Here is a 24911-nt window from a genome sequence, read left to right as displayed (position 1 = left end):
CTATGTGTCCGAAGTGAATTTAAAACTTATTAACTTGTTAATTGTAAAGCGTATCCTGGCCCCTGACTAGTACTGTGGTGTAACAATTTCTCATATTAATTTGCCACAATTAAAAAACCACAATCTTTCAAATCGTACAAAAGCATTAATTTTTCAGTTGTGTCATATGAAAAAAACAAGACTGCTCCTATATGAGGCGCAAATGTACTCTAAGGCCAACAAAAAAATGTTTTTCGTTTAAAAGTAGATTAAATAGTCGAAAAAAGTAAAAAAAAAATAGCCTGTTAAATTTTTCTTCGTTTTAACACCCCACACGCTATGTAAAATACAAAAGGATATACATTAATTGTTGATTTATTGAGATAGAAGGGTTGATTTGAAAGAATGATGTGAGAGTGATAAGATTAACCTTTGGGTTGGAAGATTGGTACCTCTGTACATACAGCAACGCATCATTGGGGGACTGAAACATAACATTAAATTTATCAGCTAAGAATATTTTGCAAAAGCAGTAAACCTGCTTATGGAAAACTATGGAAAATTATGGAAACGACTAATGGAAAATTACCGGCCGGTGTCACTCCTAAATATCATGAGTAAACTCCTGGAAAAATGCATGTATTCAGCGCTGTACGACCATTTCACCAAAATTCTCACAAGAAGTCAGCACGGTTTTGTTAAAATGCGTTAAGTTGTAACAAACATGTTATCTTTCTTGAAAGAAATCTACGAAGCAATTGACAAGAACGCTGAAAATCATGTGATCGCATTCTATACTGACTTCTCAAAGGCATTTGACAAAGTTCCGCACTACGAACTACTACAGAAAATGAGTAACACTGGAGTTTGAGGCTGTTTGGTAGATATGATCTCAGACTATCTCAGCAACAGGAAACAATTTGTTCGTGCTGTCAATTTCTCATCAAAAACTTTAGAAATTACAAGTAGCGTACCACAAGGATCGTTGATTGGTCCATTATTCTTCTGCATCTTCATAAATGATCTTCCTGAAGTATTGAAATTTAGTGACCCATATATCTTTGCAGACTACCTAAAATTACTAGCAGTGAATGTAGACACAAAGGGCATCCAGCAGGACCTAAAAAGTGTTCAAAACTGGGTAGACAAAAACAAAATGAGTCTGGCACTGGACAAAAGTTTTAAAGTTGAATTTAGAAAATCAACACGAATTCCTTTTTTGTGAAACAGCAGTGGAAAGCCCGAATGTGATGAACGATCTAGGAATACATGTGTCCAAACATTTAACATGGACAACCCATATTGTTTCAAGAAAGTCGAAAGGGAATAAAACGTTCTATTGCATCCGCAGAAACTTAGAATTCAAAGTCAAAATGCGCATGAAACTTGGTCTGTACAAATACTTAATACTTCCTGTTCTAACGTATGGTCTAATTATTTGCAATATCTCAAGAAACGACTTAGGGAGATTAGAAAGGTTCCAAAAGAAAGTCTTAAAATGGATCACGGGAAACGATTCTGACTATGCAGAGCAGCTGAGATTGTTAAACATCCTGCCTCTGGCGTTGTTTCTCCAGCTGAACGATTTACTGATGATGGCGAAATTCATGCATGAAGAAAACGATCACATTAAGCCCCCGGCAAAAATTGAAAATCCAGGAAGAGCGAAAGAAATTTTCAACCAAAACAAGACCAGAACTGAAAAAGCTAGAGGAGAGTATACATTCAGGACGTGCCGTCTAATAAACCGACTAAATCAAAAAATTGAATTTCGAGAAATGCGAGGCTTAAAGCGAATCAATTTCGGGAATCAATTTCGCAATTTCAAAAAGCGAATCAATTTCGGGCTAGCCTCTGATCAATTTTAATCTAATTTGATAAAAAAACCGAAAAAATTCAGCCGTTTTGCTCGACAATGCGATGTTTTTATTGGATCTTTGGAATCGGAATTATGACCAATAGAACAGCTTTGATAAGTTAAGGCATTTGACAAAGTTCCGCACTACGAACTACTACAGAAAATGAGTAACACTGGTGTTTGAGGCTGTTTCGTAGATATAATCTCAGACTATCTCAGCAACAGGAAACAATTTGTTCGTGCTGTCAATTTCTCATCAGAAACTTTAGAAATTACCAGTAGCGTACCACAAGGATCGTTGATTGGTCCATTATTCTTCTGCATCTTCATAAATGATCTTCCTGAAGTATTGAAATTTAGTGACCCATATATCTTTGCAGACGACCTAAAATTACTAGCAGTGAATGTAGACACAAAGGACATCCAGCAGGACCTAAAAAGTGTTCAAAACTGGGTAGACAAAAACAAAATGAGTCTGGCACTGGACAAAAGTTTTAAAGTTGAATTTAGAAAATCAACACGAATTCCTTTTTTGTGAAACAGCAGTGGAAAGCCCGAATGTGATGAACGATCTAGGAATACATGTGTTCAAACATTTAACATGGACAACCCATATTGTTTCAAGAATGTCGAAAGGGAATAAAACGTTCTATTGCATCCGCAGAAACTTAGAATTCAAAGTCAAAATGCGCATGAAACTTGGTCTGTACAAATCCTTAATACTTCCTGTTCTAACGTATGGTCTAATTATTTGCAATATCTCAAGAAACGACTTAGGGAGATTAGAAAGGTTCCAAAAGAAAGTCTTAAAATGGATCACGGGAAACGATTCTGACTATGCAGAGCAGCTGAGATTGTTAAACATCCTGCCTCTGGCGTTGTTTCTCCAGCTGAACGATTTACTGATGATGGCGAAATTCATGCATGAAGAAAACGATCACATTAAGCCCCGGCAAAAACTGAAAATCCAGGAAGAGCGAAAGAAATTTTCAACCAAAACAAGACCAGAACTGAAAAAGCTAGAGGAGAGTATACATTCAGGACGTGCCGTCTAATAAACCGACTAAATCAAAAAATTGAATTTCGAGAAATGCGAGGCTTAAAGCGAAGATTGATACAGATGATGTTGAAGTTTTTCGACGATCAATTCTCAGAACAAAACAAGTGCATATGGGTCCTCTTCTGCGACTGCAACATGTGCCGAAATAACTGGACAAAATTTTGAGAACTTTGGGGATATCATCCCATCAGTATCCTACTGAAAATTCACAACAACAACAACAACAATAACAACAACAACAACAACAACAACAACAACAACAACAACAACAACAACAACAACAACAACAGCAACAACAACAACTCACAGATCTATCTATGTGTCCGAAGTGAATTTAAAACTTATTAACTTGTTAATTGTAAAGCATATCCTGGCCCCTGACTAGTACTGTGGTGTAACAATTTCTCATATTAATTTACCACAATTAAAAAACCACAATCTTTCAAATCGTACAAAAGCATTAATTTTTCAGTTGTGTCATATGAAAAAAACAAGACTGCTCCTATATCAGGCGCAAATGTACTCTAAGGCCAACAAAAAAATGTTTTTCGTTTAAAAGTAGATTAAATAGTCGAAAAAAGTAAAAAAAAAAATAGCCTGTTAAATTTTTCTTCGTTTTAACACCCCACGCGCTATGTAAAATACAAAAGGATATACATTAATTGTTGATTTATTGAGATAGAAGAGTTGATTTGAAAGAATGATGTGAGAGTGATAAGATTAACCTTTGGGTTGGAAGATTGGTACCTCTGTACATACAGCAACGCATCATTGGGGGACTGAAACATAACATTAAATTTATCAGCTGAGAATATTTTGCAAAAGCAGTAAACCTGCTTATTTCAATTGACCCTGAAAAATTATCAAGAAAATGAGCGTTCATATCATTACCGAGCTATAAGTTTACTGAAACCACGAAATCCGAATATTGTGTAAAGCAGAGAATGCTCCAACCAATAATTTGAGAAAAACAATTCGAAAAAGAGAAAATTCAGATTCTTTTTTCAAAAAAAAACATTCTTTTGTCTTAATTTCCTGTCCTTTTCTGAGTAAAGGGTGGCCTCAAAACCAAAGTTGGAGGCTAGCCTCTGATCAATTTTAATCTAATTTGATAAAAAAACCGAAAAAATTCAGCCGTTTTGCTCGACAATGCGATGTTTTTATTGGATTTTTTGGAATCGGAATTATGACCAATAGAACAGCTTTGATAAGATATCACACTTGACTCAAACAAACTTTCCTTGAGGCACCTAAAACCGAGCCAAAACCCACCTTAAAATCGGACGGAAAACCCAACCAACAAAACAAAACAGCTCTCCTTATACAAAGAAAATTAGCTCTATTACCTGAGCATTGCAAAATATAAACAATGGTCCATTTTCTGAAAAGGCTATTGAGTCTCCGTGCGTCAAGGGTGAGGTTGCGTTTCTGAAATTCGAGTTATTAAGAAATATTCCATGGGAAGTATTGAGGTCCCTTATCGAGAAATCGGTTGACTGGGCATTGTATTGCACAACAGCATGTTGTTGATCAGCTAAGTCATCCTAAACAAGTATTTCGTCAACGTTTTTTTTTTGATAATTAAATATTTTAGGTAACTTACATTAATCAAAATGTCACAATTTGTATTCCCGACTGTTGTCAAACCATATCTCAGGCTCCAAATATGCCCAGAAACCGCGTTCACAATAAAACCGGGCATATTTCTGAAAGACAACAACAAGAAGAACTATAATCAATAATATCGCAACAAAATAGCGGAGAGAAAAAAAAGAATATCAGAAAACAATTTAAAAACAAATTAATTGGTTTGAAACGTTATTTTATGCTTCCAGTTGCTGTGCATATTGCGGGAGAATGTTACAATTCTTGGCAGTTAAACCACATATCTTCAAACTCCCATGCAGACTTGTGATCAGACAACATTGCTGCTAACTGCCTTGAGTATACTAAGCCCTATTCAACAAATTTTATAGTAAAAAATTTCGACACGATCAATTGTTACAAAACAAGCGTTTTAGGCGGAGCTGCAGCAATAAGCCGACTAAGAGTCTAGGAGCTAAAAAAAGTTATAAAATAAGTTGTCTTTTGAAGGCTAATCGGCAAAACAAGTCAATACAACTGAAGAAACAAATAAATTATACATAAATTGAGTAACCTGATCAAATTTCTAAGTAAACGAATGGAAAAACTTGATAAAATTCATGTTCAGTTCAGCGATAGTATTGATTATTCGTATTTCTGTTTCATCGATTAACCCGTATAATTCTAATTTACGGTAAATCAGAAGGTCAGAAATTATAATGATAACCTAAGTTACTTCACTAGTCCTTCGTCATTTCACCTAAATAAACATCAATGGAACTTCATAATTTTTGGAAAAGTAAAGTACAACGTGAATAACAATTAAGAGTCAGATGGTTGGGCATCAAGCCAATCGGATTGAGATAACTAACACCTGCACAGAATAAACCGGAGTTGAAAGAATCTCGTAAAAATTGACCTGATATGAAGCTACCGGTCTATCAGATACTTACACTAAGCTGCGCGTTCGTTCCCTTAGCTCTACAAAAAAGTTTATCATTAAAAGTGTCGAGTGCACAGGCAGCGTTCGCAACCTCTATTGCTAGGGAGATTCTCTGCTTAAGAAAACTACCTGCCCACGGTTCCGCGGTACATTTGCTCAATTTCTTATAGAGCTTTTTTAGGAAAATCTCCGTGCTAAGGCCAGCGGCACCCTGACCTTGAAAAACTATTGGTTGAAAAATTGTCGTTGATTGTTTTTCTGCTCTTAGACCCTTTCTGCTTCTTGACAACTGTGCTGATTGACCAAGTTTTTTTCATCATTGCCAAGTTTTGCCACTAATGATGCAATTAGGAAAAGAAAACATTAAGTGTTTTTCAAAAAGAAAAAATAGGCAGAAAAAGAGGCAAAATTAATAGGGTCTAAAGAAAAAAGCTGATGCTAACGCTGCAATACTTTGATGTGGTGCACCTAAATAGCTCAAATAAATCAGATTTAAAAAGTCTGATAAATCAGCTCTAAAATTCCTCCTGTTAAGACAAGAGGCTATTATCGATTGTAGAGTCTTCAAGCTAAAAAGTCAAGATAGACATGTGCGAAAATTTCGGTTTTTTTTTTTTTTAGTTTTTCCTAGTTAGCTGGATTTAGCTTTTCTGCTGTTCGTAGTGAATAATCACTCTTTCTCATTGTGTGCAGTTAACAGAGGCAGATGGATTTGTTACAAATAAAAACAAAAACAAAACGAAAATTATTACAAACGACAATGTCGATAAACCGGAAAACTTATTAAACTGATGAGATGAAAGTCTGTCTGTCCCTGGGGAACTAAACATCAGATCAAATTATTGCAAAGCGTGTGTATACATCAGTCAAAAGAGGATTATTAAAAAGTCTATAGTGGCACTACACATTTTTTTCTAACTTTTCACTTGACTGGTGTAAAGCAAAATCAACATAAAATTAAACGATTGAATTATTTGCCAGAGTTTTGAAACTTCTATCCGGAACAGCTGTAGCAGATATCTTTAGTTCTTTAAAACATGAATCAATTTTCTGAAAACTTTTCAAAAACGAAAAATCATTTTGAAAAAATGAGGTATTTTCTTGTCACAAAAGCATTAGTTAAAAGATATTGTAACAATAATATTGATTTCAGACATTTAGACACATGTCATGGCTTCACAGAATGCTCTAACACTGTGGAGAAGTTATTGAAGGCGACACGACAAGCGTAAAACAACTTATCAATTTCTCCACCTTTTTTTGCACGTGCTTTTTATTTATACAATATACACGCGGTTATTATTTTATTACACATTTGTCCATTTATTGGATGTTTAATTTACTCTTTCTTCTTCTTCATTAGTTAAAAGATAAGAACGCACGTGCAATATAGTTGACGTTTTTGCCTTCTGATTTCTACATTTTGAAAGAGAAAAATCCATTTTTTTTTCAAGTATACCTACGGGTGAAGGCTTTTTTGCCCCCCATTGAGTAAAACCAAGTCATGAGTCAACAACAACTGACGGAATCTCAGCTACCAATTACTCACGAAGTGCTGATTGAAACGGAGACAAATTTCAGAAATGCGCTAACAGCAAACAAATCGACGACACAAACAAAACAAATCCAAATAATCAAAATCATCCCCCCATTCTCGAGAGAAATTGTAAGGTCAGCTGAAAATCTGGCGCAGGCATATCGAAGTTGTGCTTCCGATATACTTAAACAATTCCCCACAACAATGCAACAGAAGATGACAATCTGAAAAACAATAACCGTGACGAAAGATGACCGCAAACTTCATACACTGACAGTTATTGCTCCCCCCGAAGCAGAGCAATTCATAACTAGCATCAAAAGCGAAGGAATCATTCTACTTAACAGGACGGTATTTCCCATGGGATGCTTTCCAAGGTCTCATAGACCCAAGAACATTTACCCTAAACTAGCAAAAAACAAATTGTCGAACTTGCCTTATGTATGCAACGATATCGAAGCGAAATTAATTCTCCAATTGTCAGAAGACATAATTCATAGCCCCATATTCCAACGTGAGACCTGTATCGTAACTGAACCGGGTCAGTATGTTTACACAGGAAGAGCAATTTTAGAAGTTAAAATACAAAACGAAGAACAAGAGAAAAAGCTGAAGGACTGGTCTTATAAATCGAGAATGGATGGCTTCAAAATGTGGGAAGGTGTAGAAATCTCGTTTCACATACCTTCACTACATGAATGTCAAAAATGCAAGATGTCTGGACGCCAAGAAAAAGGTCATCACGATGATTGGTGTAACATAGGGAACCAAATAACCAAAAATCCAAATAATCACTACCCACAAAAACCAAGCTCCAATAATGCCAGCGACGAGAAAAACGATGACGAAACAACAAGCGATAAGTTTTGTAATGGTACCGAAAATGAAGAAGATAAGAATGTTGAAGCACCACCATCTGGAGTTTTGATTGATGAATCTAAAACAAACAGTGCAGCTACTCCAAGCGAAGAAAAACAAAAGGATGAGGTTCTCAACAATCAGGTCGTAGATTTTCATTCTTACTCTGCAAAAGAAAAAAAAGACAAATTAAATATCGAAAATAACAAACGAAAATGTTCCTCTGACGGAAGAATGCTTACAAAAAGAGAGCGTGAAATTCACCAACCCCTTGGTCAGTTTTAACACGGAAGAAAGGGCCAAAAATGAAATCTAAAAGTAACGGAGAAGACTTGGCTGGAGGGAAGTTTTAGCAAAAATTTCTATGTGCGAAAAACCAGATGTTTTTTCCGTTAATATTTTTAGCATAGGAAATCCAGCTAAATTACACTCACTTATCAAAGTTTTAAAAAAATCGCCCAGTTTCATTTTGTGCATTCAGGAAGCAAAAATATCGAAACTTACAAATATACATTTGAGTTTACTGGATAAATATAATGTTTTATTCGATTTCATACCGGGCTCAAATAATTCTGGTGGTTTCTTAACGTTATGGTCATCAAACTTGAGTCCTGCAAAAAGAATTGCTTCAAGTACAGGTTTTCAATTGTTAAAATTTGTCAAACTTGATTGGTTTGTTATCAACGTTTATGCGAACCCAATTTCATTCCGAGCAACTTTGAATTCCCTGAAATTAAGCATCAGATTTTTACCTAACAAATCGAAAATTATCATGATGGGTGACTTTAATGCGCTGAGTTATGATAATATGCGCTGACTTAAGTTAAATGATGCACGTATCAAACGATTTACCCAACTCAAAGAACAAATTCTTGACTGTTTTGGTTTTGTTGATTTTGCACTCAAGAATGATTTTTGTGATTATACACATTATGACAAACAACATAAAACTTTTGCACGCATAGATTATGTCTTCTTAAAATTCGAAACAGAGTATGATTCTATGCAAAGCATTCAAATATCAATATCTGACCATTTACTCTTACACGTTTTTGTTAAGCCATCTAACTTGTATCAGCGCGGCCCTAGTTACTGGAAATTAAATGAAGAAATTTTAAACAACAACGCCAACTTAATTCGTGAAGACCTAAAAAACTTTTACGAAAACGAATCACCAAGTAGTTACGAAAACTTTAAGCACAATTTTCGTGACCTTCTGAGGTTTATTCAAGAGAACAAAAAGCGTGTAGATCAGAAAGAACTTAATTTATTGAAGTATCACGAAAATGTTCTCAGAGATTGCATTCACAGCGGAAAAGGTCCCAACCCTAATTTGATTGAAAAATATCATTTGGTGCTGGAACATCTTCAAAAAGTTTCCAAGGAAAAAGATTTTTCAGATTATCGAAAAATTCAGAAAACTCTCAGCTATACATTCGAGGGTGTTCCCAAATTTTGTAGTCAATGGACATCAAAGAACACAATCAACTCAATCAAGAGAATTCAAGTGGATCAGAACGTTTATCATACGGATGAAGATATTCTTAATCAATTTCGGAAGTATTTTTCAAATATTTTTTCAAATAGTTCTACAACAGACTCCGATCAACTACTAAAGACATTTTTATCAAAAAATAAACTCAAAAAAAATGAGAATGATGGCTATAATTACTTTACAGAAGATGAAATTCACTTGGCTATAAGCAAAATGAATTTGAAAAGCTCGCCTGGACCAGACGGCCTTACTTCTAAGCTATACAAGACTTTCACGGATGAGTTTTGTTCAATTTTAGCTAAAGTTTTTAATCATTTTGTTCATGGTGGAAAACTTCCATACAGTTTTTATTTAGCAATAATCAAACTGATCCCGAAATCTGAAAATGCCATAGCAGTACAAGATTTTTGCCCCATCAGCCTTATGAATACTGACGCGAAAATCTTTGCCCATGTAGTCTGTAACCGAATTAAAAATGACCTTTGCAAAGTTGTAAAAAACCATCAGCACGCGTATTTGCCTGGAAGACAAATGCACACAGCAATACGAAAATTGAAAAAAGCGATTACTCCAGAACGATTGGCTACCCGAGGTTCATGTGCTGTAAAATTAGACTTTTCTAAAGCATTTGACAGAGTTGACAGATCACTTCTCATCAAAATTTTGAAAGGGTTAAACCTTGATGAGCTTTCAGTTAGAGCTATTGAAACTTTGTATTTAGACTCAAAAGCAGTAATTGAGATAAATGGTTTTTTATCAGCCAGCTTCAAAATTCATCGCGGTGTGAGACAAAGTTGCCCTCTTTCCGCATTTTTATTCATAGTTTTTATCGAACCCCTTCTTCAAGCAATTGAATCTACAGAAGCAAATGAAGGTTTCGGGATATTGTGCCCCAAACTAGTTTCATATGCAGACGACATAACTTGCCTTATCAAAATCCGATGTATTGACAGGTTGTTTCGCTTAATCGATACATTTTGCAAACAAACTCAAATGATGATTAACATAAGTAAAAGCGAAGTGCTTTCCATACCTGATTTATCACCCTATAAAACAGTCAAGGAAACAAAAATACTTGGTGTCTTGTTTTACACTTCCCAAAAAATTGAAAATATTGAATTATTGTTGAGTTCACAAATTCAAAAACATCGTGGGTTAATTTCACTAAGTAAATCTTTGAGGGCCAAATCATTAACACTGTCAGTTTATGTTCTCCCTAAGTTTTTTCATTTGGCTCGTCATACTACAGTTAACTTGGATACTGTTAGTAAATGCCAAGAATTATTAAATACAGAATTGAAAATAACAAGCAGACTCGACATAAGAAAAGAAGTTTTATATCACCCCATCTTAGATGGTGGGATAGGCTTACCATGCCTACAACTTAAACTTTTTAGTATGAAAATTATCGATTTCTTTGCTTCTGATATGTCAGATCAAAATAGTTTATTACCAACAGATTCAATTTTACCGAAAGAAATCAAAAATTTGTTGAGAAATACGAACATCTCTATTGAAATAAGTTCAAGTGATTTTGCAATATTTTCAAACAGTACCAATAGCCGTTTAATTATAACAATACAGACAAAATCGCGAGATGTTTATTATTTCTGCTTACAAAACTGTAGTTTTCATCGAGCTGTGATTTTCCGCTTGGGTTTTGCAGCAAACCGTTACCTCTGTTCAGAAGAAGAATTGATTAAATTTACAGGCAAAGTTTGGAAAAATTCAATGCTTGATGTATGGGAAAAAAACTTTCTTAATAAATTTGCATACGCTGTTTTTAAAGATCGAGAAAAGCGGTGGTTTTTATTTCTCGAGAATGCCCCCGAATGTTTCTATTGTAATTTAGAATGCGAAACATTCGAACACCTAATTTTCAGTTGTCCCTCGCTACAACCTTCAAGAAACATATTACAGATTAACAATTGGCGTGACGTTTTGTATCAACCAACATTGCAAGACTTAAGTATGTTGTTTCGGTTATTCGGGGTGCATATTCAAAATTATCGACGTCATGGAAAATCAACTTGCAAACATTTGTGTCATAGGAAGTATGGAAGATGAGAAATACAAATTGCTCCTTCTGATCTAAACTATAAGGAAATGTAAGACTTCAGCAACAAACCAGGATACCCGGTATCCGGTAAAAGTAATGTCAATTGAACAAATATGATGTTATTTGTTGTACATATTGATTATGAAACTCTTAACTAAACAAATTTAATTTACAATTTGAAAAAAAAAAAAATTAGTTCAAGAAACATATTACAGATTAACAATTGGCGTGACGTTGCAAGGCTTAAGTATGTTGTTGCTGCTGTTCATACTGCATATTCAAAATCATCGACGTCATTGAAAATCGATTTGCCAATTTTTGTGACATGGGAAGTATGGAAGAGATGAAATACAAATTGCTCCCTCTGATAAAAACTACCAAGGATATGTTAGACTTCAGCAACAAACCAGGATACCCGGTATCCGATAAAAGTTAGGTCAATTGAACAAAAACAGCTAAGAAGTAGAAGGTAGATAAGCTTTGCAAGAACCTAAGCATATGCACTGAGAACCCCAGATCAGGCTGCTTTTTAAAACAGAGAATCTCCCTGGCAATACAGATTGCGAACGCCGCTTGCGTACTCGGAACAATATATGAGAAATTAACTTTCGACGAAATTTTTTATTTGTAACACTTGTATATTATTTTTTCTCGGGTCGAGTTGCGTGTTCTTATTGAAGAAATGTAACCCGTATCGATTTTAATTGAAAAAGACTTAAACACTTGACTTCTTCTTTTATTATTATCACTTCCATATCTAGAAAACTCCAAGGATTTTGACTGGATTGCGTGATGAAGGGACTCCTGTTTGTAACCTCGGTTACTATGATACTTTTGAACTTCTGATTACCTATTGAAAAAAAATACTCGTGAAGTGCTGATTGAAATGGAGAAAAAATTCAGAAATACACTAGCAGCTAACAAATCGACGGAACAAACAAATCAAATCCAAATAATCAAAATCATCCCCCCATTCAAGTCAGCTGAAAGTCTGGCACAAGCATATCGAAGTTGTGCTTCCGATATACTCAAACATTTCCCCTCAACCATGCAACAGAAGATGACAATCTCAAAAACAATAACTCTGGCAAAAGAGGACCGCAAACTTGTTACACTGACAGTTATTGCTCCCCCCGAAGCAGAGCAATTCAAAACCAGCATCAAAAGCGAAGGACTCATTCAACTTAACAGGAGGGTATTTCCCATGGGATGCTTTCCAAGGTCTCATAGACCCAAGAACATTTACCCTAAACTAGCCAAAATCAAATTGTCGAAATTGCCTTATATATGCAATGATATCGATGCGAAATTAATTCTGCAATTACCGGAAGCCATAACTCATCACCCTATATTCCAACCTGAGACCTGTATTGTAACTGAACCGGGTCAGTATGTTTATAGAGGAAAAGCCATTTTAGAAATTAAAATAAAAAACGAAGAACAAGAGAAAAAGCTGACGGACTGGTCTTACAAATAGAGAATGGATGGCTTTTCACATAACTTCACTGCATGAATGTAAAAAAATGCAAGATCTCTGGACGCCAAGAAAAAAGTCATCTTGATGATTGGTGCAACATAGGAAACCAAAAATCCAATAATTCCAAAAATCAATCCCCACAAAAACCAAGCTCCAATAACGCCAGCGACGAGAAAAAAAATGACGAAACATTAAACGAAAACTTTGTAATGGCAGCGAAAATTGAAACATCACCATAAAGAGTTTTGATTAATGAATCTAAAACAAACTGTGCAGCAACTCCAAGCGAAGGAAAACAAAAGAATGAGGTTCACAATATCAAATTCAACCAACCAAGTCGAATCAAAAGTGCCGACTTCATGTACCTGCCAATACCAAACTAAATAATTAGTCTACCAGCTATTGTTATTATTACTTTCTATATCATTTGTAAATCTTTAGCCGTGAATAAATCTCTTATTAGGAACATCTTCTTCTCAACTCTCTTAGCATAACTTAAGAGGTTATGGGCCCAGACAATTCCTGAAGCGACCAACACCAAGAAATTCTGCAGCCTAACCAGCCGGATCGAGAGACGCGTGAGTATCGAGCTACAGCCTAACGAGCACTGAACCGATCGAGTACAAGACGAAAGAAGAAGTGAGCAGAGTTGCAGAGCGAACTGGACAAAAGAGGAAGTGAGCAGTACGGGCGATTTTGAGCAGACGACATCAGCAGTGAGTGTCAAGCAGACGACATCATTGCAGTAGGAAGTTGCAGTGCTACAAGCAGACGAGGCGACGTCTTAGAGTGACGTGGCATACCGGACGCATACCAGACGCGACGTGGCCCACCGGACGCATACCAGGCGATCGGGCGACCAGGCAATTGGTTGACGAAACGAGACGGTTCAAGTTGGAGAAACGATCAAACTTGACTAAGTTCGAAACTCGATCTTAGCGTTCGACATTAATTTTGTAACGCGAACTTGACGAGCTAGCACGACAATGGCGCGTGCAAATCTCGAAAAGCTGATGTTCTTTGGTAAGGAGGAGAACTTCATGACATTCATGGAGCAGTTTGAGTCGGGGATTACATGCTCAAACTGGACTGGGCGTTACGAGGCAAGATTACGACACCGGCGATCAAACCAGAGGAGCTGACTGAGGAAACGCAGGCGCGGGAGGATGCAGAGGCGGCTCGAGACGACATGCGGTATCAATTGTGGTGCTAGTTGGTGCTGTGTCTGGTTTGGCGGTCAATCTAATTCGTCCGATCACACAAACCGAACGATGTTGCAACTAATCGGCAAAGCAAGTCAATATCACTGAAGAAACAAATAAATTATACATAAATTGAGTAAGCTGATGGAAAAACTTGATGAAATTCATGTTCAGTTCAGCGATAGTTTTGATTATTCGTATTTCTGTTTCATCGATTAACCCGTATAATTCTATTTTACAGTAAATTAGAAGGCCAGAAAATATAATGATAACTCAAGTTACTTCACTAGTCCTTCGTCATTTCACTCAAACAAACATCAATGGAACTTCATACTTTTTGGAAAAGTAAAATACAACGTGAATAACAATTAAGAGTCAGATGGTTCGGCATCAAGCGAATCGGATTGAGATAACTAACACCTGCACAGAACAAACTGGAGTTGAAAGAATCTCGTAAAAATTGACCTGATATGAAGCTACCGGTCTATCAGATACTTACACTAACCTGCGCGTTCGTTCCCTTAGCTCTACAAAAAAGTTTATCATTAAAAGTGTCGAGTGCACAGGCAGCGTTCGCTACCTCTATTGCTAGGGAGATTCTCTGCTTAAGAAAACTACCTGCCCTCGGTTCCGCGGTACATTTGCTCAATTTTTTAAAGAGCTTTTTTAGGAAAATCTCCGTGCTAAGGCCAGCGGCACCCTGACCTTGAAAAACCATTGGTTGAAAAATTGTCGTTGATTGTCTTTCTGCTCTTAGACCCTTTCTGCTTCTTGACAACTGTGCTGATTGACCAAGTTTTTTTCATCATTGCCAAGTTTTGCCACTAATGATGCAATTAGGAAAAGAAAACATTAAGTGTTTTTCAAAAAAAATAGGCAGAAAAAGAGGCGAAGTTAGTAGGGTCTAGAGAAAGAAAGCTGATGCTAACGTTGCAACACTTTGATGTGTGATGCACCTAAGTAGCTCAAATCAATCAGATTCAAAAAACTTATAAATCAGCTCTAAAATTCCTCCTGTTAAAACAAGAGGCTATTATCGATTGTAGAGTCTTCAAGCTAAAAAGTCAAAATAGACACGTCCGAAACTCGGTTTTTTTTTAAAGTTTTTCCTAGTTAGCTGGATTTAATTTTTCTGCTTTTCGTTGTGAATAATCACTCTTTCTCATTGTGTGCAGTTAACAGAAACAGATAGATTTGTTAAAATAAAAAAAACAAAAACAAAACGAAAATTGTTACAAACGACCTTTATCTGTCTGTCCCTGGGGAACTAAACATCAGATCAAATTATTGCAAAGCGTGCGTATACTTCAGTCAAAAGAGGATTAATAAAATGTCTATAGTGGCACTACACATTTTTTTCTAACTTTTCATTTGACTGGTATAAAGCAAAATCAACATAAAATTAAACTATTGAATTATTTGTCAGAGTTTTGAACCTTCTATCCGGAACAGCTGTAGCAAATATCTTTATTTCTTTAAAACATGAATCAATTTTCTGAAAAATTTTTAAAAACGAGAAATCATTTTAAAAAAATGAGGTATTTTCTTATCACAAAAGCATTAGTTCAAGAAACATATTACAGATTAACAATTGGCGTGACGTTATTGCATCAACGAACATTGCAAGGCTTAAGTATGTTGTTGCTGCTGTTCATACTGCATATTCAAAATCATCGACGTCATTGAAAATCGATTTGCCAATTTTTGTGTCATGGGAAGGATGGAAGAGATGAAATACAAATTGCTCCTTCTGATAAAAACTGCCAAGGATATGTTAGACTTCAGCAACAAACCAGGATACCCGGTATCCGATAAAAGTAGGGTCAATTGAACAAAAACTGCTAAGAAGTAGAAGGTAGATATTTCAAGCGTACCAGGATACGCCGTATCCGGTACTAAAAAGTGTATTTTAACCGCAAGTCACAGATTTGCCGACTAGGACACCCAGTATCCGTTTGAACAAAAAATGTATAGAAACAGTTCAAAAACTATCTAGACGAGCTCTTAACAATTTACAATGTGTATCTTGTGTCAACAATTAGGTTAATATCTCGTTGAGTTTTTTTCGATAAATATGATGTTATTTGATGTTCATATTGATTAGGATACTCTAAACTAAAAAAATATAACTTACAATTTAAAAAAATAATTAATTAACGCACGTGCACTATATTTATTGTTTTTGCCTTCTGATTTCTACATTTTGAAAGGGAAAAGTGTATTTTTTAGTATATCTCCGGGTGAAGGCTTTTTTGCCCAAAGAGTAAAACTAAGTCATGTGTCAACAACAGCAACTGACCGAATCTCATCTACTTTTAGCCTAATTGTTGTGATAAACTTATTAAATAGATTTGTTATGTTTGATGTTTGTACCTGTTTGTGGAGCACCCTCTGAGGGATTTTAGAGACAGGTCTGTTAATTGGCTTTCTGTGGGGAGGTGGGAAACTGGATAATTTTTTAAAATTTTTTAAAATTCCCATGAACCGCTCATCATGGGTTAGTCCAGTTCCCTAAAGTCCAGTCAAAATTCTTTTTTTTACCTTTATGCTGCGTCAAGATGAGGGAAAACAACAAAGAGTGTACAAGCAAAGATTGCTTGAAACCTTCAGGACTGATAAATTGGATTAGATGTGATTGTTGTTCTAGTTGGTATCAAATGAAAATGAAAAATGGACGGAGCCAATTTTTGACAGCGAAATTGCAGACTTGATTTTACGACTCGAACCAACGGACGTTGAAAGATTTAACGCGTTCCAAGATAGATTTCGCTTCCAATGGTTGAACGTCATCCCCTGCAAAAATTTAAGCTTAAAACTGTCGAATCAACAAGTCAGAATTGCGATAGGACTTCGATTAGGCTCAAAAATATGCGAACGGCATAAATGCGTGTGCGGAAAAGACGTTACCGAGGATGGTTGGCATGGTCTTCCTTGCCTCAAAAGTGCAGGGAGATTCTCTAGGCATTCAAACCTGAATGCCCTTATAAAGCTGTGTTTATCCTCTATTCACATTCCGTCTGTTTTAGAACCACGACACCTCTACAAGACCGATCAGAAGCGACCAGACGGTTTGACGCTCGTTCCATGGGCTGTTGGTAAGCAGCTCTTGTGGGATGTAACGGTAGTAGACTCCTTAGCTCCTTGTAGGATTAATGCCGGGTCTGTTTGTAACCCTGGTATGGCTGCCGCTGAAGCGGAAGAGCAAAAAAATGACAAGTATAAAATCTTGTAAATGATGGATATCTTTTTCAACCGCTAGCTTTTGAAATTCAGGGCGCAACCGGCCCCAGCACAGAAATGTTCTGAGCAAGTTTTGCAAGAACCTAAGCATAAGCACTGAGGAAATCAGAGCAGGCAGCTTTTTAAAACAGAGAATCTCCCTGGCAATACAGCTTGCGAACGCCGCTTGCGTACTCGGAACAGTGAATGACAAATAACTTTCGAAGAAATTTTTTATTTGTAACACTTGTATATTATATTTTCTCGTAATTTTATTGAAGAAACGTAACCCGTATCGATTTTAATTGAAAAAGACTTAAGCACTTATCATCTTCTTTTATTATTATCACTTCCATATCTAGAAAACTCCAAGGATTTTGACTGGATTGCGTGATGAAGAGACTCCTGTTTGTAACCTCGGTTATCATGATACTTTTGACCTTCTGATTACCTATTGAAAAAAAAATTACTCGTGAAGTGCTGATTGAAATGGAGAAAAAATTCAGAAATGCTCTAGCAGCTAAAAAATCGACGGAAGAATCAAATCAAATATAAATAATCAAAATCATCCCCCCATTCAAGTCAGCTGAAAATCTGGCGCAAGCATATCGAAGTTGTGCTTCCGATATACTCAAACATTTCCCCTCAACCATGCAATAGAAGATGACAATCTCAAAAACAATAACTGTGACAAAAGAGGACCGCAAAGTTGTTACACTGACAGTTATTGCTCCCCCCGAAGCAGAGCAATTCAAAACCAGCATCAAAAGCGAAGGATTCATTCAAGTTAACAGGAGGGTATTTCCCATGGGATGTTTTCCAAGGTCTCATAGACCCAAGAACATTTACCCTAAACTAGTCAAAATCAAATTGTCGAAATTGCCTTATATATGCAATGATATCGATGCGAAATTAATTCTCCAACTACCGGAAGCCATAACTCATCGCCCTATATTCCAACCTGAGACCTGTATTGTAACTAAACCGGGTCAGTATGTTAATAGAGCACGAGCCATTTTAGAAATTAAAATATAAAACGAAGAACAAGAGAAAAAGCTGACGGACTGGTCTTACAAATGGAAAATGGATGTCTTTAAAATGTAGGAAATCTCGTTTCACATACCTTCACTGCATGAATGTCAAAAAAGCAAGATCTCTGGACGCCAAGAAAAAGGTCATCTTGATGATTGGTGCAACATAGGAAACCATAAAATCAATAATCCCAAAAATCAGTCCCCACAAAAACCAAGCTCCAATAATGCCAGCGACGATAAAAACAATGACGAAACATTAAGCGAAAAAATTTGTAATGGCAGCGAAAACTGAAACACCGCCATAAAGTGTTTTGATTAATGAATCTAAAACAAACTGTGCAGCAACTCCAAGCAAAGGAAAACAAAATAATGAGGTTTTCAATATCAAATCCAATCAACCAAGTTGAATCAAAAGTGCCGACTTCATGTACCTGCCAATACCAAACTAAATAATTAGTCTACCAGTTATTGTTATTATTACTTTTTGTATCATTTGTAAAATTTTAGCCGTGAATAAATCTTTTATTAGGAGCATCTTCTTCTCAACTCTCTTAGCATAACTTAAGAGGTTATGGGCCCAGAAAATTCCTGAAGCGACCAACACCAAGACGATCTGCAGCCTAACCAGCCGGATCGAGAGACGCGTGAGTATCGAGTTACAGCCTAACCAGCACTGAACCGATCGAGTACAAGACGAAAGAAGAAGTGAGCAGAGTTGCAGAGCGAACTGGACAAAAGAGGAAGTGAGCAGTACGAGCGATTTCGAGCATACGACATCAGCAGTGAGTGTCAAGCAGACGACATCATTGCAGTAGGAAGTTGCAGTTCTACAAGCAGACGAGGCGACGACTTGGAGTTACGTGGCACACCGGACGCAGACCAGGCAATCGGGCAACCAGGCAATTGGTTGACGAAACGAGACGGTTCAAGTTGGAGAAACGATCAAACTTGACTAAGTTCGAAATTCGATCTTTGCGTTCGACATTAATTTTGTAACGCGAACTTGACGAGCAAGCACGACAATGGCGCGTGCAAATCACTTAAAGTTGATGTTCTTTGGTAATGAGGAGATTTTCATGACCTTCATGGAGCAGTTTGAGGCGAGGATGTACATGCTCAAAGTGGACGGGCGTTACGAGACAAGATCACGACACCGGCGATCAAACCAGAGGAGCTGACTGAGGAAACGCAGGCGCGGGAGGATGCAGAGGCGGCTCGAGACGACATGCGGTATCAATTGTGGTGCTAGTTGGTGCTGTGTCTGGTTCGGCGGTCAATCTAATTCGTCCGATCTTTTAAACCGAACGGTGTTGCAGCGTGGAAGGCTCTGGTATAACAGTACCGGAGCTCGGAGAGGCCTCGGATACAAAAGACGAGGACGCGGTTTACGGGCATCAAGCTGGAGTCGAACGAGGCGTTGACGGATCACCTGATCCGAGCAGAGGAAATGCAGATAGATGTCCATGAAGTGGGCGAACACATGTCTGACGCGATGTTCAAGGCGATCGTACTGAAGGGTCTGCCGAGGGAGTACGAAAAAATTGTGACGCTGTTCAACCATGGCGAGGAGAAAGACTACCAGGCGGTGAAGCTGGATCTGGTAAATTTTGCGAACAACCGGAGCGGTGGTGGGCAGAACAGCGGGTTGATGAGCGGTGGTGGGAACAAACCGAAGTGTTCAAACTGCAAGCGATCCGGTCACACCGATGCGGACTGCAGACAAGCGAAGAAGCCACCGATCAAGTGGTACAATTGCGGGAAGCAGGGGCACGTCGCGAAGGAGTGTCGATCGACGACGCAGAAGCCGATGTGTGGACACTGCAACAAGATGGGTCACACCAACGACCAATGCTGGCAGAAGCATGGCGGAGGACCGAGCGGTGGTAAAGGACAACCATCGACGCAGAGCAACTACGCAACCAGCTTAAACCAGGATCCTTTCGGGTTCAGTTTCATGGCGGCGGACAACCGGGTTCGAGAAGAGACGATGCGTGATTCTGGAGTGACATCGCGGGGCAACGAGCAGATGCAATCATATGACATGATCGTCGACTCCGGATGTACCGGATATATGCTGAAGGACAGCGAGCTGTTTTAAGATCTGGACACAAACCAAGGTGGTGTGGTGGTCAATGCGAACAGCAGCCGGTCTTCTAGAATCGAGGGCCATGGAACAGCGGAGTTCTGGCTGGACGATAATACCGGGCGAGCGCAGCACTTGAAGCTGAAGGCTGCATCTTACGTACCCAGCTACAGTCACAACCTGGTGTCAGTCAGCAATCTGAACACCAACGGAGCAGTCGCAACATTCAACAAAGACGAGGCCTGGACCAAGGCACCGGATGGGACCAAACTACCATTGATGCGGGAGAGCAGTTTGTTCGTATTGAAGGGTTTCAACACACCATTAACTGATCTGGCAAATAAAGCAGTGACCATTGAGCGATGGCATCAACGGATGGGTCAGAACAACACGAAGGATGTGGGGAATCTGTAACAACTGGTAGAATGGACGGTGATCGACAAAGGTCATTCAACCAGCGATGTGTGTGCACCACGTGCTACTTAGAAGGCGAAGCGAGCTGCAGTGAAGAAGAGTTGGGGTACAAGTGCTGAAGACAAGTTGATGATAGTTCACGCAGACACACTGGGACCACTCAACGTCAAGTCGACTGATGGATATCAGTATGCGGTGGGGCTCATTGACAGTTACAGCCGGTATTCAGAGGTCTACTTGGCGAAGTTCCAGCAGTTCGTGGCGGATGTGGGCAAACCATCGACAATAGTCACTGACGGTGCACTGGAATACAACTCAATGGCGTTTAACAAGTACTGCCGGGAGCAAGCGATTCAACTCGAGGTCTCCACGCCATACATGCCGGAAGACAACGGGAAGATTGAGCGTGTTTGGCGCACGGTGGTGGGCATGACAAAGTGCTTAATGGATCAAGCCAAGATGCCGCCGATGATTTGGACATTCGCGCTACGAGCAGCATTCCATCTGAAGAACCGGAGTCTACACTCCACTCACGGATCAACACCAGTCGAGATGATGTTCGGCAGCAGATCGAATCTGGCAGGACTGAGGGTGTTTGTGTTCAAGGCGTTCGTATTTGTGGAAACACGGTACCGGAAGAAGCTCGATGAGAAAGCAGTCGAAGGAGTTTTTCTGGGGTCTGCGACAAACGCGAATGCATACGCTGCGGCCGTGCCGAACAATCGAGGAGGCATGGGGCTGGTACAGACCCGCAGCATCACATTTGACGAAGGACAGCCATTCTTCAATGAACCAACCGACAAATTCGACTATGTCGAGTCTGGAGACCGAGACGATAGCAAGGGCTACGATTCTGATGATGATGGCGCGGATGGAGTTGCAGAACCCCTGGTTCTACCAGGACCAATTCTTGCGCGTGCAGATGGGGATGGTGGTGTAAAAGACGGCGGTATGATGGTACAAGGAGGTGACGATGTGCAGCCGACGGTGCTGCAAATTATCGAGTCGGAACAACCGGTGTAGCAACCAGTGGAACAACCATTGCAGCGACCAGTGGAGCAACTGGGGCAGTCAACAACACGAAGTGGTCGAGTGAGACGAAAACGAGCGTGGATGGAGGACTACGATCTCAACGACAACTTCAACAATGAAGCCCATCTCTGCATGGCAGCGGCGGTTTAATCGATGGATGTACCAACCAGCATTCAAGAGGCGCTGGATGATCCGAATTGGAAAGCAGCGATGAAGGCAGAATTCGATTCTCTGGTCGACAACAAAGTTTGGGAATTGTTCCAAAACCAGCGAACCGGAAGATCATCAGCGGCAAGCGGCATTTTGTTGTCAAACACGGTGCAGATGGAGAGATCCTCAAGTACACGGCGCGATTTGTGGCGAAGGGGTTCACTCAAATCTTCTGAGTGGACTATAACGAGACCTACTCCCCAACCGGGCGACTTACCTCTGTGCGATGTTCATGGACAATCGCAGCGCAGCAGAAGTGTTTGGTGTACCAAATGGAAATCAAGACGGCGTACTTGAATGCACCAATAGATGAGGAGACTTACATGCAGCAACTGGAGGGGTTCGAGAGTGCGGACGCGGACGGACGACAGATGGGGTACCGGTTGCTGAAATCGTTATATGGGCTGAAACAAATTGGGAGGAACTGGCACCAGATGTTGACCGAGTACCTTCAAGAGCAGGGATTCAAAGCATCAATCAATGACGCGCGTGTGTTCACAAAGATGGTCAACAACAAGTGGTGTTTTGTGAGCGTATGGGTCGACGAAATCATTTACTTCAGTCAGGAGGCAACCTTCAAGACAACGTTCGAGAAGCAGATGGTAGCAAAATCCATAATCTGAGAAAAGTCGCAGTTGACGTATTTTCTTGGCATGGGAGTCAAGTGCACCGACGGAAGGATTGTTCTGGATCAACGACAGTACGTGACCAAGTTGCTGGTCACTTTCGGAATCCTGGAATGCAAATTAGTGGCTACACCACTAGCGGAGAAACTTGTGCTGAAGAAGGCCGACTGTCCCGATGACAACAGCTACGAACAATCTGAGATGAAGAAACATGACTACCGTGGACTTGTTGGGAGTTTGAAGTACCTGGCGACGACAACATGACCGGACATTGCGTATGCAACACATGCGCTGAGTTCAAATCTTGCCAACACTGGTATGGTTCACTGAACTGCGGCGAAGCGGACAACTGACTACACGCTGGTGTACCAATACGACAGCGGGGTATCCACTTGGAGGCATGGGCTGACTCAGCTTTAGTGGGACAAATCGACACCAGGAAGAGTACGATGGATTTTGTGTGAAGGTTAATTCCAGCGATGCAGTTTCATGGTCATCCAAACTACAACAGATGGTGACAACTTCAACAGCGGAGGCGGAGACAAATGCAATCTCGGAGTGTGTGAAGGAGACAATTCACTTCAGAGGACTTCTGACGTTTCTTGGCTACAACCAACCGAGCGCAACAACGATATGGTTGGACAATCAGGTGGCAATTGCAATCTCTCGCAATGTAAGTTTCTGCAAGTCAAGGACGGAGCATTTTGCGATGAAGTTAGCATTAATGCAAGAAGTGCAGACAAGAAACGAGTGCATGCTCAGGTATGTTCCGCGCGAGTCCAATTCTTCCAAAATCTTGACTAAAGGCCTGGGGAAGACAAAGACCGAGTCATTTGCGGGGATCTTCTTGGGACAAACTCATCATTCAATTCGAAGCAGCAAGCGGGGGTATCAAATTCAATGAGCCAAGTCGAATCAAAAGTGCCGACTTCCAGTTGACTTCATGGACCTGCCAATACCAAACTAATTAATTAGTCTAACAGCATTTGTTATTATTACTTTCTGTATCATTTGTGAATCTTAAGCCATGAATAAATCTCTTATGAGACACATCTTCTTCTCAACTCTCTTAGCATAACTTAAGACTCACCAATCAGGTCGTAGGTTTTCATTTTTACTCTGCAAAGGAAAAAAAGACAATTTAAATAACGCACATAACAAAGGAAAAAGTTCTTCTAGCGGAAGAGTGCTTACAAGAAGAGAGCGTGAAGTTTCACCGACCTCTTGGTCAGCTTTAACACGGAAGAAAATGCTTGAAAAAAAATTTGAAATTACGGAGAAGACTTGGCTGGAGGGGGGTCTTAGCAAATTTTCCATGTGCGAGAAACCACTTTTTTTGTAAACACGTTTACCATAGGAAATCCAGCTAAAATACCCTCACCTATCAAATAATTTCGTTTATGAAGAAAATAATCGAGTTTCATTCTTTGCATTCAGGAAGCAAAAATATCAATCTTACAAATATACATCCGGGTTTACTGGATAAAAACAATGTTTCATTTGATTTCATACCGGGCTCAAAAAATTCTGGGGGTTTCCTAACGTTATGGTCATCAAATTTGAGTCCTGCAAAAGAATTGCTTCAAGTACTGGTTTTTTAAAAAATGAAATTCCTTAAACCTGATTGGTTTGTCATCAACGCTTATGCGAATCAAAAATCCCTGAAATTCCCTGAAGTTAAGCATTCGATTTTTACTGAATCGATCAAAAACTATTATTATTGGTGATTTTAATGCACTGAGTTATGAAACTTTTAACAGTACTTCAATACTTAAATTAAATGATGCACGTATCAAACGTTTTACACAACTCAAAGAACAAATTCTTGATTACTTTGGTTTTGTTGATTTCGCACTCAAGAATTATTTTTGTGATTATACACATTATGACAAACATCATGAAGTTTTTTGCGCGCTTAGATTATGTTTTTATGAATTTCGAAACAGAGTTTGACTGTATATGAAACCACTCAAATATCAATCTCTTATCATATGCTCTTACACGTTTTTGTTAAGCCATCAAACTTGTATCAGCGCGGCCCTAGTTACTGTATATTAAATGACGAAACTTTACAAACCAACGCCAGCTCAATTCATCAAGATCTGAAAAATTTTCTTGAAAAGGAATCACCAAGTAGTTACGAAAACTTTAGGCATAGTTTTCGTGAACTTCTGATGATTTTTCAAGAGAACAAAAAGTGTAGATCAGAAGAACTCAATATTTGAAACATCATGAAAACGC

General features: G+C 38.8%; 2 protein-coding genes across 2 annotated transcripts in view; one reads left to right on the top strand and one right to left on the bottom strand.

Moving 5' to 3' along the window:
• The window catches only part of LOC134843229 (forkhead-associated domain-containing protein 1-like), a 144559-nt gene that overhangs the window by 31687 nt on the left and 87961 nt on the right, over positions 1 to 24911 (bottom strand). Inside the window, exons 2-4 of the mRNA XM_063859594.1 lie at positions 4501 to 4605; positions 4244 to 4441; positions 410 to 463 (exon numbers count right to left, since the gene is read on the bottom strand). Coding sequence (XP_063715664.1) covers positions 410 to 463; positions 4244 to 4441; positions 4501 to 4599 — 351 coding nt within the window. The 5' untranslated portion in view covers positions 4600 to 4605. The remainder of the gene's footprint in view (positions 1 to 409; positions 464 to 4243; positions 4442 to 4500; positions 4606 to 24911) is intronic.
• Positions 16372 to 24911, top strand: part of LOC134843261 (translationally-controlled tumor protein homolog) — a 424116-nt gene continuing 415576 nt past the window's right edge. Inside the window, exon 1 of the mRNA XM_063859597.1 lies at positions 16372 to 16403. The gene's annotated coding sequence lies outside the window, so the exon portion shown is untranslated. The remainder of the gene's footprint in view (positions 16404 to 24911) is intronic.

This window comes from Symsagittifera roscoffensis, chromosome 1, assembly GCF_963678635.1.
Source record: "Symsagittifera roscoffensis chromosome 1, txSymRosc1.1, whole genome shotgun sequence".
NCBI classification, from domain to species: domain Eukaryota; kingdom Metazoa; phylum Xenacoelomorpha; order Acoela; family Convolutidae; genus Symsagittifera; species Symsagittifera roscoffensis.
The sequence above is the reverse complement of the archived record's forward strand: the minus strand, read 5'-3'. Positions and strand labels throughout refer to the sequence as shown.